At 41.9% G+C, this 16905-nt stretch overlaps 1 protein-coding gene across 3 annotated transcripts in view; it reads right to left on the bottom strand.

Moving 5' to 3' along the window:
- AFAP1 (actin filament associated protein 1) overlaps window positions 1–14890 on the bottom strand; it is a 50357-nt gene extending 35467 nt beyond the window's left edge. For all 3 annotated transcript variants that reach the window (XM_063130154.1, XM_063130153.1, XM_063130155.1), the window contains exons 1-5: window positions 14764–14890; window positions 10991–11088; window positions 7739–7847; window positions 6954–7165; window positions 5573–5752 (exon numbers count right to left, since the gene is read on the bottom strand). In XM_063130154.1, coding sequence (XP_062986224.1) covers window positions 5573–5752; window positions 6954–7165; window positions 7739–7847; window positions 10991–11088; window positions 14764–14890 — 726 coding nt within the window. The remainder of the gene's footprint in view (window positions 1–5572; window positions 5753–6953; window positions 7166–7738; window positions 7848–10990; window positions 11089–14763) is intronic.
- Window positions 14891–16905: the final 2015 nt, after the last annotated feature.

The raw sequence follows: 16905 nt of genomic DNA on the forward strand, positions 1-16905 counted from the left end.
AAAGCAGACAAACTTGCCTAATCAATCTGAACCTTCCTAGTGCTCCAAAGAAAGGACAAGCTGCAGAGGTAAATGAGTAGGTAGGTATACTGAAGTTTATGGCAAACCAGCAGCTAAGCCATACTGTGACACACACTAGTCTGATTGCAAATACAAGAGAATTCTTAAGTCAGAAACGTCTTCCCAATAATCCCAACAATTTTAAAATGAAGACAACTGGCCAACTGAACTCAAGACACTGAAAAGTAATGATCTTGTAGTTCAACATCATCGCAGAGCGGTAAAGCAGCAGTTTCTGCAGCTGAAACTCTCCCCATGGCCTGAGTTCGATCCCAGCGGAAGCTGGTTTCAGGCAGCTGGCTCGGGTCGACTCAACCTTCCATCCTCCCGAGGTCGGTAAAATGAGTACCCAGTTAGCTGGGGGAAAGGTAATAACGGCCGGGGAAGGCCAATGGCAAACCACCCCGCTATAAGGCCTGCCAAGAAAACGTCAGCGAAGGCGTCCCTCCAAGAGTCAGCAATGACTCAGTGCTTGCATGAGAGGTTCCTTTCCTTTCCTTTCCTTTCAGAACAGAAGTAAAAGAGAACCTGTGTCCAAAGCTCTAAAAACAAATGGATCAACTTTTGAGCTAGAAAGACATAATACTCTTGATAAATACGTAAATGTTGTGGGAAAGGCTTCCCTCCAGACCAATACCCGAGGGTCCTCTCCAGTCCCGTAGAGCCTGTTCTGCTCCTTGGTATACTAGGAAGCTGCAGACAATGAAACAGGCTGGACGTCGGCTAGAGCGCAAACGGCGTAAGACCCAAAGCGAAGATGACCGAGCACGTTCTAGAGTGCATAATCGTGCCTATTGCATGGCAGTGCAGGCAGCAAAGAAGGGTTATTTTGCTGCCTCCATTGCATCCTTGAGTAGCCGTCCAGCGGAGCTCTTCTGGGTGGTCCGGGGGCTGCTAACACCCTCCCCAGCAAATGGGGCCCTGGCCCCATCGAGAACCCGCTGTGAACTTTTTGCATCACACTTTGAGGACAAGATCGCTTCTCTCTGCAGCGAGCTTGACGTTGTTGTTAGTGCAGCTCCAGTTGAGGTGTCCGATGCCACTATCTGCCCGATTTTGTGGGATCAGTTCGTTATTGCAGCCTGTGGTCAAGGTGCTTGCAGCAATGCGACCAACCACTTGCCCTCTCGATCCCTGACCCTCCTGGCTTATAAAAGCAAGCTGAGGGGGTTTGACTGGGTGGGTCCAGGGGGTGATAAATGTGTCACTCCAGGAAGGCGTGGTCCCTGCTGTCCTTAAGGAGGCAGTAGTGCAACCACTCCAGAAGAAGCCCACCCTTGACCCCATGGTGTTAAGTATATGAAAAGAAATACTTGCTTAGTCATTAAAATTGTGTGTGTATGGCTATCTCAGGGTTAAACAGAGAAAGTCTATCTGTGGGCAATTACCTTGAGATAGAGGCTGTTCTGGGAACCTTGCCAAGATTCTAAGTTAGCCTCATCACAGCTGTATGTAATGTAGATAAGAATTGTGTAAGATGTGTATATAGTTTCTCACTTGTGTAAAATGGAACTGATCACTGCTTACTGATCACTGCTCTCTGATCACTGCTCTCTGCGTATGCCTCAGTGTGCTGATCTGAACTGATCTGAATTGAACTGCACAGAAGCCTGAAGGAAATAAACCAGCTCTGCTGTGTAAGACCTGCGTGATGTGTGTTTGTTTCTGAGCACAAACAGAGTTCCAGAGAGAGAAAAGTTCTGGCACAATAACCTAACACATGGTATTAGACAACTACCGCCCAGTCACAAAACCCCTTTTTTAGGGAAGGTACTTGAGGGGGTTGTGGCAGAGCAACTGCAAGCAGTCTAGGAGGATACTGATTATCTAGACCCATTCCAGTCTGGGTTCCGATCTGGTTACGGGACTGAATCAGCCTTGGTTGCCCTGATGGATGACCTTTATCGAGAGAGGGACAGGGGCAATGCAACCCTGTTAATCCTGTTCGATCTCTCATCGGTTTTTGATACCATTGACCTTGGTATCCTCCTGGGTCGACTCCGTGGGATGGGCATCAGAGGCACTGTGCTACAGTGGTTCTGGTCCTACCTACGGTGTCATTTTCAGAGAGCAGCATTGGGTGACCACTCCTCAGCCCCTTTGCAATTGAGCTATGGGGTGCCGCAGTGCACCATCATCTCCCCGATGTTATTTAACATCTATATGAAGCCGTTGGGAGCGGTCATTAGGGGATTTGGAGCTAAATACCATCAATATGCTGATGACACGCAGCTCCATCTCCCTGTGACAACTGAATTAGGTGAGGCTGTGCAGGTCCTGGACCAGTGCCTAGACTCAGTAGTGGGCTGGATGGGGGCCAATGAACTGAAACTGAATCCTGGCAAGACGGAAGCCCTGTGGGTGAGTGGTTCCCAAGTCTGGGAGATAGGCTCATTGCCTGTTCTGAATGGGGTTGCACTCCCTCTGAAAGATCAGGCTTGTAGTTTGGGGGTACTCTTAGATCTATCTCTGTCGCTGGAGGCTCAAGTGGCCACGGTGGCTTGGAGTGCCTTTTACCAGCTTTGGCTGTTCGCCAACGATGGCCTCTGCTGGACAGGGATAGCTTGGCCACGGTGGTGTAGGCATTGGTAACCTCAAGATTGGATTACTGCAATGCGCTCTATGTGGGGCTGCCCTTGAAGCTGCTCTGGAAGCTGGAGCTAGTGCAGAATGCTGCAGCTTGGCTGTTGTCTGGAGCTGCCCATTTCCAGCATGTGACTCCTCTGCTGAGGGAACAGCACTGGCTGCCTATTCGCTACTGGGCCAGGTTTAAGGTTCTTGTACTTGTGTACAAAGCCCTAAACAACTTGGGACCAGGATACCTGAGAGAGCGCCTTCTCCCCTATCAACCTGCCCGGTCACTGAGGTCATCCAAGGGCATTCTGCTTGTGGTTCTACATAGACCCATCCTCCGATTGGAGTCCACCAGGGGAAGAGCCTTCAGCGTGGTAGCCCCCCTCCTATGGAATTCCCTGCCTCTGGAAGTCAGGCAGGAGCCAACTTTGTATTCCTTTTGGCGCCTCCTGAAAATGTCATTATTCCAGGACCCCTTTCCTTAATCACCAGCCATAGTTCACTGTAAATTTTGCTTCTTTTAAAATTTATTTTAAAGTGTTCTATTCTGTTTTTATTTTTCCTTGTACACCGCTCCAAAATTTTGAATGGGGAGCGGTATATAAATATTGTAAATAAATAAATAAATAGTTTGCCTTGTTTAGGCTTGCCAAGGAAAGACTATATAATGTGACCAAACTCAGAGTTCATGAAACATGCAGGAGGAAGATTTTTCTGGGTCAGGGATGAAGATTAGGCAGGAACCCAGCACAAACAAATAGGTCCATGCTCAGACAAAGGAACTCAGGAAAAGCAGATATAGTTAGAACTAGAATGGGGCTGGCATGCAGAGAGGGCCAGGAGCTCAGAATCAGGACTAGAGCTCAGGCTTCAAGGCAAAACAGAAAAAAGGCAAAAGGGCAGACAGAGTAGGAAGGCTCCAGGAGAGCTCAAAGGGTCTCTGAAGCTTACCGCTACCAGGAGAGCTGCAAAGAACACTTATTCAAAAGAGGACTCCAACTGGGTGGACACATAGGAGGAGGTCTCATCAAAGGAGGATTCCAGACAGGACAAGGTGACACAAGACATGACAGACCTGAGACAAAGAACAAAGGGCTACACCAACCAGATATGTGCATGATTAGTGGGAAACCTGCTACTAGAAACACAAAACTTTCGAGGAGACAAACAGGCCAGGATACAACCTAGGAAAAGGGATGTGACTGCAGTTTGCAGCAGCAAGCTACCTTAGCTGCTCAGCTTTAGCATTTCCTGAAGTATATAATGAAAATGTTCAGTTCTGGAAAATATCTGGTACTGAAAAACAGCTCCTTTCCAATGAAGTTGTGGAGTTGTGTTAATGAAAAGGAAAAAAGCCGGCACACATATGACACACTTCCAGTGCAATTGGCTATCTTGAACGCAACCGGCCCTTTTGTCCTTACAATATAATTGTCACGTTGTGCAAACGGGGATAAACCAATACGTCAATTTGCAAACAGAAGGGCACACAAGAGCAAAAGGAGGAAAGAATCTTCAGTAAAGTTCAACAAACCACTGGAAAAAGTTTACTTTCTCAAAAGGAACCAAGTGAAAAATGGAACTTTAGCAATTACAGACAATTGCCCACTATGTAAAAGGGCCTTCCATGATCACTGGGCTCTCTCTCCCCTCAGGGTTTGAAGTCAAGGAAAGTCTTCCCATTTAAATTAACCTGCTGCCTTTCTAGTATGTTTTGTCAGCATGAATTAAATTTAAAAATCTGGACACTGAAGGAATTCATTAAGTGGGAGAAATCTAAGTGGGGACTACAGCACTTAAAACAGAGATATAACACTTTTTGCCTTTGTTTTTCTAAAATGCTGTTGTTTCCCCCTACAGAAAATAGCATTAATATTCTACAACACATTGGCACCAATCCAGTTACAAATGCATCCAATCAAATCCAATTTAAAAGCAATGGAGCAGGGTAGCTGCGATTTAACTGAAATCCCATTACTTTCTAACAGACTCAGTCATGACTATGACTAACATTTGTTAAACTAGGGCTTACATTTCAACTATTGCAAATGATTTTTCTTGAAATACAAATAATTATATCTTATATTTCATAGCAAAACAAGTGTTCTTCAGTATGAACCTGGGCCAGGTTTAAGGTTTTGGTACTAGTGTATAAAGCCCTAAATGACTTGGGACCAGGATACCTGAGAGAGAGCCTTCTCCCTTATCAACCTGCCCAATCACTGAGGTCATCAGAGGGCCTGCTCTTGTTGGTTCTGCATGGATCTATGGCCTACTTGAATCCACCCAGAGAAAAGCCTTCAGCGTAGTGGCCCCTTTTCTGTGGAAATCCCTGCCTCTGGAGTTCAGGCAGGTGCCAACGTCGTGTTGCTAGCGACGCCTCTCGAAAACATTTTTATTTCCTTGATTGACTAGCGACGATTTTTATCAGTATTCTGTTTTTTAAAAGTAATAATTTTTAATATGGAGTTTTATTCTTTTATCTGATATTTTATTGTTCACTGCTGTCGAGTCTGTCTAGATGTGAAACGGTATACAAATGATGTAAATAAATAAATATGAGTAGAAGAAAAATTAAAAGGAGGGGGGGAGAAGGAATTGAGAGAAAAAACGTTAAATAAGAAGACAGGAGCAGATGGGGGAGAGAGATGAGTCCTAGCCACATCCCCTGAATCTGCAGAGGAGGGTGACAGCAACAGTCCAGGCCACATCACACATTGTTCATGGCTTAAGCATGCTAGTGAGCTGAATTCTCACACCACTGTGCTGCTCCTAGTGATGGAATAGTCTCAACACTTCATGTAAGCATTCACATTTATGCTGGAATATTAAAATTTCACATTTTTAATCACATTTGTATCCATCACAAGTTGATGATGACACTAAGACCACTATAAGAATTTTGAGAAACGAGACTGGTTAAAATTACAGGACACACCTTCAGCCACTGGTCCGCCTGCTCCTTGCTCTGCACCGCAAGTACTAGGGCATCTTGCCCTTGGTGTGCAATTTTTAGCTCATGCTTCTTCTTTTTACTGTCTTTGGGAATATATGTAATACTGCAGCCACTCAACAACAGTTCCATCTGAGGCTGCTGGTCCTTGGAACTTTTATAGCACTAAAAACAAAATTAACAATGTTATGAGAACAAGGCATCCTGAACAAAAAACAGGTCAAGTTTAAACACACACACACACACACACACACACACACACACACACACACACCATCTTTTACTGATTGGATTTCACAAAAAGTCAACAACTTTCTGGAGGTTTTAATCTTTGTAATTTTAAAACTGACAAAATTTCTCATCAGAAGCACAATTAATGAAACAGGAGACCAACTATTCTCAATCAAAGGTCTGGTACTTTTGCTGCAGTGAGGTTTTATAATCAATTGTTTATCCTATCAGTTACATCTCTACTAGGCCTCTGATTGCCACCTGGATTGAGACATCTCTCAAAACACAGAGCCATATCCATGTTGTCTGCATGTAGCTGACTCAAGCCAGTATGAACAAAGTAAAGGGAAATGTTCTCATCTTTCAAAACAGATACCTCCAAAACGTTCAAGACTGAGTACGAGTTATCGGTGAACCATGGGTTGTTGAAATGTTGATTGTTGCATTGTGTGAACTCAGCTGCACAAACAATCCTCAAAGAGAATCCATGGTTTATTGTTGGGTTGAGAACTGTGGGTTCTTTGTAGTTAACAAACCATGGTTTACTAGTGTGGCTGGGTTCACACAATGTAATAAGCCATGATTCAAAAACAACCCATGGTTCAACAACAATTTATACGACTGACAGCAGCTCTCCAGGATTTCAGGCAGGATTTTTCCCCAGTTCTATGTGCGGAGATGCTAGGGACTGAATGTGGGACCTTTTGCATTCAAAGCATGTGATCTACCACTGAGCAATAGTCCCTTCTGTCAGTGCAACACAGTCTGAGCACTGGTCCCATTCTGATAACACTAATACCTTCAAAGCATTCTGCACTCCTAGCTGCCTGTGCTGCAAGACCTCTATCACTTTCCAATCATCACTCAGCATACTGAGCTGTAAAAGACTGAGGCATGTTGGTGCACCAATGAACTGATGAGACATTCATAAATCAGCTCTTCTTTCTGTTGGGGAAGCCAGCCAATCCAGTACCAGAAGCAAACAGTCCAGCCAGGCGGCAGTAGCAGCACATCACCCAAGACACTCAGGCAGGTAGCTAAGAACCTCAGAGGCAGTTTTCTAGCACAGTGCTGGGCCTGTTTACATTATAAATGGCATAATCATAAAAAAAAAAAATCAGCAACATTTAATTACCAGTAGTTTGTTTTCTTTGATCACACACAGCAGTTTTGTCCACTGTCCAAATCGCTTCTTTCTTAAAAGGAAGGCACATATTTTAGCATCTTTGACAAGGTCCATTGATGCTTCCTCAGAAGGCCATTGATGTCTCATTTTTTTCCCTTTCCCATCCTCATCCTCTTCATCATAAGACTCATAAGAGCTGCTCATAGCATCAGAATCATAATCTTAAGACAAAAGGGGAAAAACAGTTGTCTTAAAATAAAATTGGCTATAGAGCACACTCCCAACAAAGCAACATTTTGAACCAAGCAGACAGTTTGGCTACGGGGGGGAGTGAACCATTAGTCCTGTACATTCCACTACAGCTATTCATTTGTTAGCATTCAGAGCAAGACAGACCTGAACGCTTGGGCAGTGTACAGTATGCGTACGCTATTATTCGTGATAAGCAAACCCTAAAGCATTGTCTGTCTTGAAACAATGTCACAGTATCAACTTTACCTGTCCAAACCTACAAACAAGTGCATTACAGTTACCTTAATCAAAACAGATGTTCATACAGATATTTAAACTTGTAAATCGCCTGGTTCCCTTCCCTCCAAATTGTACTTGATTGTATGCTGTAAAAGTAGTGAAAGTGACTATAAAAGAAACATTCCAAAATCCACATAATGTAATACCTTTATTACACTATATGGATTTTGGCATTTTTCTTACAGCCAACGTGGATACCTTTGTTTGTTTTTTACTATAAAAGAAAACTTTTTGGCACCCTCTTAGGTGTATAGTTTACTTACTGGATGTAATGTATTCAGGAGCCTTTCCTGGACTGAGTGGCACTGCCTCTTCATAGTATCCTTCTGGAAGAGATGAGGAAGGCAATGGCGGAGGGCCATTATCTGGTGGCTAAATGCAGGAGAAAAAATATTAAGCAGATGCAACAGCCAAATTATTAACTAGGACCAAGTGAACAGGGTCCCAGTAGGTTCAGCCCTCCCAGCCAGTGCATGCTGGGAGTTGTAGGCTGCTCCTACTTTACGGAGGCCTAGGGCTCTGAATTAAAATGGTGGATCTGTTGGATCCATCATGAAATGGCCGTTAGGATTCGGTTTTTCGAATCCAGGAGCAGGATTTGCACAAGAGAACATATTTTTAAAAGGAAGTGGAAAGTTTTTTTACACACCCAGATCTCAATTCCAGAATAGAAATATATAAGTTTAAGGTTGGGTATAGATATTCTGTCAATAAAGCCATGGGTCAAAATCATTGGTATCATACGACAACAAGAATTAAAAGTGCAGTCAGACGAAAGAATGGGACATGTCAAAGAGAAAATAGAGATTTCAACCACCATCTAGTAGGAATGAAAATAAAGTATGTTTTGGCATATTAAATTTAATAAACAATATTTCTGTATCTCCAGGTAAGTAACTCGACTTAAAATACAGTGTTAAGCATAGAAATGAAATGAATATCTGCAAACATTTCAAGTTATTAGAAATGTCCAAATGAGATAATTCAAAACAAATTTGAAATCTCAATTCCAATATGAAATGTTTGCTCTCAGAATTGTTAATTCACATGCTTTAGACTTGTTAGGATCTTAATTGTTTAAATTTTAGCAGGCCTCAACTACAAAATATAATATATTATCAACAGTCAAATACTGGTTACCAATTCATGTTATGACATGCTGTCAGGAACTAAATACGATTAATTTATCAAACATGATAAGATTAAAAAATACAACGGATGGTCATTTATCAAATACTATCTAATGTTAAATACTATTGCCTTTCAACCAAATACTGACAAATATACTGGGTTGTATCCCATCAGTTGTATCCAACGTCAAACTTAAGTCTCATTCATTTCAATGGCTCTACTCTACATAGGACTTACACTGGATACAACCCACTGTCACAGCTGTTTTCACACTATGTTCCAGGGAATCCCAAGTTCTTTAGAAACTTGTTAAGGATTTCTCAATGAGAAGAGCAGCTGAAAGACAGCTTGTCCGCTACTACTGACCTTAGTCTGCAATGTTCAGCCACAGGAATGTCTACTGTGAACTGAATGTGACACCAAGAACATGCCTCAGAATCTACTGCAATGTTCAGGGAGTCTGTGGAAGACACACAGAGATTCCTTGGCATATGATGTGGAAATTCTTCCCTGAAAGCAGGAAGTCTGAAAACCACTGTGTAAAATTACTGGATATCAACTAGCAAATACTGCAAAATACAAAACTGTTAACTATCAAATGCTGAAATCAAATATAATTGAGCATATCAAATACATATATATATATAATATTCATTACATAGAAACATAGGAAGCTCTCTCATACTGAGTCAGAACATCGATCCATCTAGCCCAGTACTGTCGACACTGACTGGCAGTGGCTCTCCATGGCTTTCAGGCAGGATTCTTACCTTGCCCTACCTAGAGAGAGCAGTGAACCCTGGGACTTCCTGCTCTATCACACTTAGCTATGTCCCCTCCCATTAAATACTCAAACACAGTCTGGAGAATATTTAACATATGCATTAATTTCAGTGGCAGTTAGATATGAACAGGGAGACCTGATGGTTAACCTGTTAAGGATATTATTGTCTAAAAATGAAAGAGACAAATGATTCCATCAGCAGAGGAAGGGGAAGAAAAGCATGGTATATAATACTAGTGAATATACTTTTGTATTGAAAATTGCAGTGGGAAAGAAGAGGGCAAACTAGTTCTCTGCTGGAGAAATGGAAATCCTTCATAAGAGTCAAGTTAAATCTCAATAAAATGTTAAACATTTTTGTTATAGAAGAGAAATGAAGGGATGTCTGAATGGATCTCATGTAAGAAACATGACCTTTATTTATTTATTACATTTTTATACCGCCCAATAGCCGAAGTTCTCTGGGCGGTTCACAAAAATTAAAACCATAATAAAACAACCAACAGGTTAAAAGCACAAATACAAAATACAGTATAAAAAGCACAACCAGGATAAAACCGCACAACAAAATTGATATAAGATTAAAATACAGAGTTAGAACAGTAAAATTTAAATTTAAGTTAAAATTAATTGTTAAAATACTGAGAGAATAAAAAGGTCCAGCTGGCGACGAAAGGAGTACATGTAGGTGCCAGGCGGACCTCTCTGGGGAGCTCATTCCACAACTGGGTTGCCACAGCGGAGAAAGCCCTCCTCCTAGTAGCCACCTGCCTCACTTCCTTTGGCAGGGGCTCACGGAGAAGGGCCCCTGTAGATGATCTTAAGGTCCGGGCAGGTACATATGGGAGGAGGCGTTCCTTCAAATAACCTGGTCCCAAACCATTTAGGGCTTTGAATGTCAATACCAGCACTTTGAATCAGGCCTGGACCTGGACTGGCAGCCAATGAAGTTGTAAAAGGACTGGCGTAATTATTCTGTATTTATGATTTTTCACTACAGCTGGGTTCACACAACGTGCTAACTTACCATGGGTTATCATGTTGTCTGAACACAGCATGTTTTCCACAGGATTGGTTAACGTATTGTCTGAATGCAGCTTGTTTTCTGCAGGGTGGCATGTTAACTATGCAGTATGGTTTATTTTTCTCGAACAAGCCACCTTGAGAACCCATGGCTTGTTGTTGGGTTGTTCAGGGTAGTTAACAAGTCGCACTGCATGGTTAACAAGCAACCCTGCAGAAAATGTCAGATGACACGGTAACCCACCCTGCAGAAAATGCACTGCCCTCAAGCAACACAATAATCCATTGCTCAACAACAACCTACACTGTGTGAGTTAGCATATTGTGTAAACCCAGTTAATTTCTTACTATTTTGTTGTTTAATAACATTTTGTTGGCTTTTTAGAAATTTAAATACCTTATTAAAATATAATTTAATTAATTTATTGTGTGTTCTTAAGAAATATTTACAAATATTTTAGAAGGGACAGCTTATAGATTCAAATGAATACATAGATAAATAGATTTCAAAATGTACTTTGAAGAAAATGGAAAAAGAGATCTCTTTACAGTTGGTGAACGGTTAGGAAATACTCACCAGCCATTGCTGAGGGATCTCTGGCAGAGGCATCTGAGGAGGAGCAGGTAAGTTACTGGCAGGCTCTTGTTTCTGTACATTTTCTTTTATCTCAAAGTCTATGGAAAGAGAAAATGTCTATTTAAAGTAGAAATCATTAAACAGAAAAGATGGCTTTCCAGGGCATCATCCCATAGATCACAAGGGGGAGGGGGGAAGGGGTGTAACCCAGTAAATTCAATGATCTGCTGGTTTAAGAGCAGAGTCAAGTCTATCTCATATTGACTAAAATTCCATAAAGTCAGAGAACTGGAAGCTAAGGTTGATCCCTTAATGACCAGTGATGATGCTGTGCAATGTCACAAATTGTGCTTCTTACAAGTTACCCTCCATGCATCTACACAACACCTCTCCCAGATACGTAGACGGGGTTCACACAACTATAACCCACAATCAAGGTTGAGTATGGGTTGAGAAGGTGGTGTGGTTAAATTGTGGGTATTATCTTGTTTGAACCCGCCTGTGCTAACAAACCATGGTTTGTTAATCACAAATAACGCATGACAAGAACCCATGGTTTATTGTTGAGTTATGAACTGTGGGTTGTTCGTGGTTAACAAACCATGGTTTGTTAGCACAGCTGGATTCAGACAACACAGCAATCCACAGTTCAAAGAATGTGGGTTATCTTGCTGTGTAAACGCAGTCAATCAGTGAAAGGAGGCTTTTCTCTCCAAATGAAAAATCAATCTGATCGTTTCTCAAATATGAATATTTGCACTCAACCCAAATAAACAAATAGAACAGATAAAAATAAACTGTTCTAATCTTCCCAGTAAGTATCAAACCTGGCTTCAACTTATTGGTAGTAGGCATTTCATTTCTGGTTCCTACTTAGTTTTGTGAAGGCAAGGCTGGGCCATGACAGAATGAACCAGAAAAGGGCAACACTGTAAAAAAGAAGACCAAATTGTCCAGTGTAAATAATACTGTATTCCCATACTTAGGCTGCAATCTTATTACCATTTGCTTTTGTAGTAATAAGCTCCATTGAACTCAATGGAACTTATATCTGAGTAGACGTGTATAGAATTGTGCTGTTAACCTCAAAGTGTCATAGGTGGCGGTCATAAGAAAGACCTGTATGTAAATATGTTAAAGACATTCCCTCTATAATTAAAAAAGGAAACATGCAAAATATATCCAGTGAATATATCCAGTGAGATAGAGATAAAAAGAATGAAACAGTGTAAATAATTTAGTTGTAAATTAACATGGTTTAGTGGTCACATCTGCACCATTGTTCAGAAAATATATGAAAAGTTTTCAATGAGGAACTCAATTTAAATCAGTGATTTAAATTACCCTGATTTAAACCATTCCACCCTGGTTTAAAATGCCAAAAACATAAGCTAGCAGTTTAATAGGTACAGTTTGCAGTCACACTTGCTCTCTACACACTTTCTGATTTTACCAGCTTTGGGAGAATACTGGGGGACTCTACTGAGCGTGCTTGAATTAAAGAAATAATTATGAAAAAGTAGCTATAAGCAGGGGATAAAAATAAAATATCTACACATTATTCTCCTACAAATTAATTCTTATCCCATTGGGAGAGGCTGAGGGAACAGAAGTGTTTGCATGTTATGTTTAACGTACATACTAATGAAAATCAAAAATATTTTGACAGGCATTTATAAGGAGGGTAAAGAGAGAAGGAACTGTCTTCTATAGTTGGTGCATTTAATACACTCTCCCTGTGATTTCCCCAGTCTCTTTCCTCTCACAAATCTTCTATTCTCTTTCACAAAAATACCCTTTCAGAATCTGCTATGACAATTCCTCAGGGCCAAAAAGAATTGTACTCCAGTCATCCTGCAGAAGGAAGAGTTAAAAAAAATATCTTCCCAATACAACAGTCCCAATCAATGAAGTAACATATAGGTCATAGCTAAACGGGGCGAAATCTCAGGGTGAACCCCGGGATCGTCCCTGTGCGTCTACATGATGCACAGGGGATCTCGGGATCAGGGAAGGATGATTCCTCCCTTGTCCCGGGATCTCGCCCTCGGAACATGTGGCCGGGCGCCACAGTTTGTCCTGGCTCCTCATAATTCCTCATGAGGAACTGGGACCTGCGCACGAGCTCTGCGCCCATCGGGGTGGGTGGGGTGGGGCGAGCGGGAAAGTAATTTTTTTAAAAAATCACTCACACCTTTTGAGCATGAGCATTCATGCGCTGCTGGCCCTTTAAGCCAAAAAAAATGGCGGGCACGACACCTCTCCGTCTGAGGTTGTTGCGCACCGCATGTGAACTGAGGGGGAGATCTCGCGATGAAAATATCGCAACATCTTCACCCCTCCATCCCGCTAGACCACTAGGTTTAGCTAAGGCCTCTGTCTGACTTGTGAGTTCACATTCAGTAATTAATGAATAGACATTGCACATAGAATCCATTCAATTTCTTCAGCATCACAGAATTCATCTGAAAACTCTGGAGTACTGGCTGTATTCTAGCTTCAGAATGAGAACAGAGCATGCGTGAGATAATTTTGCCAGCATTTGCTGTCACATCCTTAAATGGGACAGGTGGGGTGGAGGGCAGAGCAGCTAACGGAAAAACCCTTAGGGAAACTGGGGCAACTTAAAGATAACCATGATGAATGCCAAATATTTCAAGTTATGTGTATGATACATACAACAGAAAAGCAGTCCTTTGAGCCCACATTTCTCTGTCCCAATGTATGAACCCATTAAACAGAAAAAGGCAAATTGAGTGAGAAAAATTGAGGAAATGGGGGAGAAATGAAAATAAGTTGAAAGGTGGGTTTGGTACAGACACATCCCCCACCATTGGTCTCACTCATCTAGGCCACCAGATTAAAAAAGAAAATTCTGTTTAACCATTTAAAATTCATATAAATAGTGAGGGCACGACTGGCTGCTGTAGAATGGCTTTTCTCCTCTGGCTTTGTGAGCAGGCGTGGGACCATTTTTTTAAAAAAATAATTCCAATTACTGGGGTATGGGCACCCTCATGACCTCCTGTTTCCCAAGGCAAGGATGGGCAACTTCCAGCCCTCCAGATGTTTTGGCCAACAATTCCCATCATCCCTCACCATTAGTTATGCTGGGTGGGGCTCGTGGGAGTTGTAAGCCAAACATCTGCCCACATCTGTTCCAAGGTAAAAAGCAGCTGTTGTCCTTAAGAACTCTGGGGACCAATTATGTCCATATATGTGAGTGAGGCAGAGCACTCTGGGAAAACACACTGGCCCTGTTCAGATAGCACATTAAGCCATGGTGGTTAAGCATTTTGAGCTAAACATTATGGCTTAGCCTTAGCGTGTCATGTGAAACATGACTTAATTTGTTGTGTGAACCATTCCTAACCATGGTTTAAACATGCTCACTAACCATTGGCTGCAAAAGGGTTAGTGACTTATCCATGGTTTAGCGTGTTGTCTGAACAGTCTGTTGTATGACTGTTGACTGGCATCATGGAACTTTCTGAGCGTGTGCAATTATTTAGAATGTTCTAAGCATACTTCATAGGCCAATAAGGATGAAATGAGCACACAGCCAGCTAGAACTGAGGACCGGCTGGATGTAGAAAACCGTGAGCATGCTCTGTACTAAAAAAGGAATGTAAATTTCTTTCAGTAGGGTTGAATTTTGTGGGTGAGGGGTTGCCCTCCTTGCACAAGCTGTAGCACCATCTCTGGATGCAGAAGCACCACAATAATTGTATTAATTCCATTCTATGTACAAATAGTTTCAATCAGACACTGACCTTTTGATGACTGTATTCTCAGAAGAATGTTATTTAAAACTGCCTTTTTCTCCCTGACTGTGGATGTCAAGTATTCATGGTCCAGAAGTTGAAGGAACAGTTGTAGTTCAACTATTAATTCTTCCATGGCTGAAACAAAATAAAAGCATTTTGAATAATTAAATTATAGTTAAAGAGGAAATTGAGAACAGATATCCTAGAAGAACTATGAACAAAAACTGCTGCTACTGCTCATTCAAGTTATACTTAGCAGCTGCCAACCCTATCACTATTTGGGCCTATTTGGACAATTGCTTCCCTTTAGGAAGAAATGGAGTTCATGCCCAAAGAATACAGGGACCCTCTTCCAGCTCCAGGTTGACAGCGAACCAGGATACAGCACACATCTGTCCAGAATGGCAACATAAGGAAGAGCTTTCTGTCAACACTTATATAAGAGGAGTACCATTTGAATTGCCTTCATACGCAAAGGTGCGGGGGAAAAGGGAGCCGCCATCTTAGACAATCCAGAAGATACACGCACTCAGGTATCTGTGTTCTATCCAAAGATATCTCTCATGTACTGGACACTACATAGGATTAGTATGACTTCTCCCTAGGAATGTGACTGTAGACATTTTTACCATTTTCCATAGGGTAGTTGCAACAAAAACAACTAAGAGCCTTTAAAGATTAACAAATTTATTCTGGCATAATTTTTCATGGACTATGGATTAAATATCATTATTGCCACACATTTTCAATGATGGTTTCTATTTCCAGATTCCCAGAGCAAGAGGAAATTCCAGGGGAACCTTTTGCATACCTCCCATAAAATTTGTGACAGGTGAGATCTTACAACTTTATCAACTGTAGTCCTTCCTATCAAACACGATAGAGGATTAGGTTGGGTAACTAGATACTGAGGGACACACAGTCATAAAATAATGAAGAGCCTTGTGGCACCATAAAGACCAACACATTTTATTCTGGCATAAACTTTCATGGACTATAATCTACCTGGAGTTTAAAGTTCGTTATACAGTACATATTGGGGGGTGGGGGGGGTGGAGAATTGTAAACAGTGAGGTCAGAAGGAAATTAAATGCAAAAAATACAGATGGTGACCATCACATTATTAACAGTGCTCATTTACAATATAACTGATGTTGATAACAAATATCCTAGCATTAGGTAGCCAATTAACACACAGAGGCCATAGTTAGACAGGGCTTTATCCCAGGGCGATCCCCGGGATCGTCCCTGTGCATTCACATGACGCACAGGGGATCCCGGGATCAGGGAGGGATGATCCCTCCCTTGCCCTGGGATCTCGCCCTGCCCTTTGAGCCCACTTTTTCCATGGGCTGATCCCGAGACTGCGGAACATGTGGGTGGGTGTTGTGGCTCCTCGTGGTTCCTCACGAGGAGCTGATCGGGGATGGGGTGGGGGGAGTGGAGTTTTTTTTTAAAAAAAATAATACTTACCTTCTGCGCACGACCGCTTGTGCGGTTCTTCTTCTTTAAAACCAAAAAAATGGTGGCTGCAATGTCACGCGCTGCGTGTAAATCAGTGCGACGATCTCTGCAAGATCGTCGTGGGTTAACCCCCTGGTCTTGCTGAGGCCATAGTGAGCAAAAAAAAAAGTTATTCCAATTCAAGCCTCTGGTGATAGAATTAAATGTATTGATGAATTCTAATTCAACAGTCTCTCACTCTAATCTCCCTTTTGCTCCACAACAGCCACTTTAAGATATATTATAGTGTCCTGGGAGGTTGAACTGTAACCCCAATGGTTTCTTGAATATTGCTATTTCTGATGGAAGATTTGTGTTTATTTATTCATTTCCATAGAGATTGTCCTGTCAGCCCTATGTAGAGTACAGAAGGTGTCATATATCACATTAAAATATGAGGAAGTGAATGAGCCCCTAATATTGCGGGTGACATTACTGGGTTCAGTACTAGTGTTACCAGAGTAGAATTGGCATTACTGGATTTGCTGAAGGGTCTGATCCCTGTGTTTGTATCCTTGTTATGTGGCCTGGTGTAGCTAGTAAGTAAGTGTTTTAGGTTGTAAGCAAATACCAACATATCATCCAAGGCATGTTTGTGAACCACCCAGAGAGCTCCGGCTATTGGGCGGTATAGAAATGTAACAA

Source organism: Elgaria multicarinata, chromosome 7 (genome assembly GCF_023053635.1).
Source record: "Elgaria multicarinata webbii isolate HBS135686 ecotype San Diego chromosome 7, rElgMul1.1.pri, whole genome shotgun sequence".
Lineage (NCBI taxonomy): Eukaryota > Metazoa > Chordata > Lepidosauria > Squamata > Anguidae > Elgaria > Elgaria multicarinata.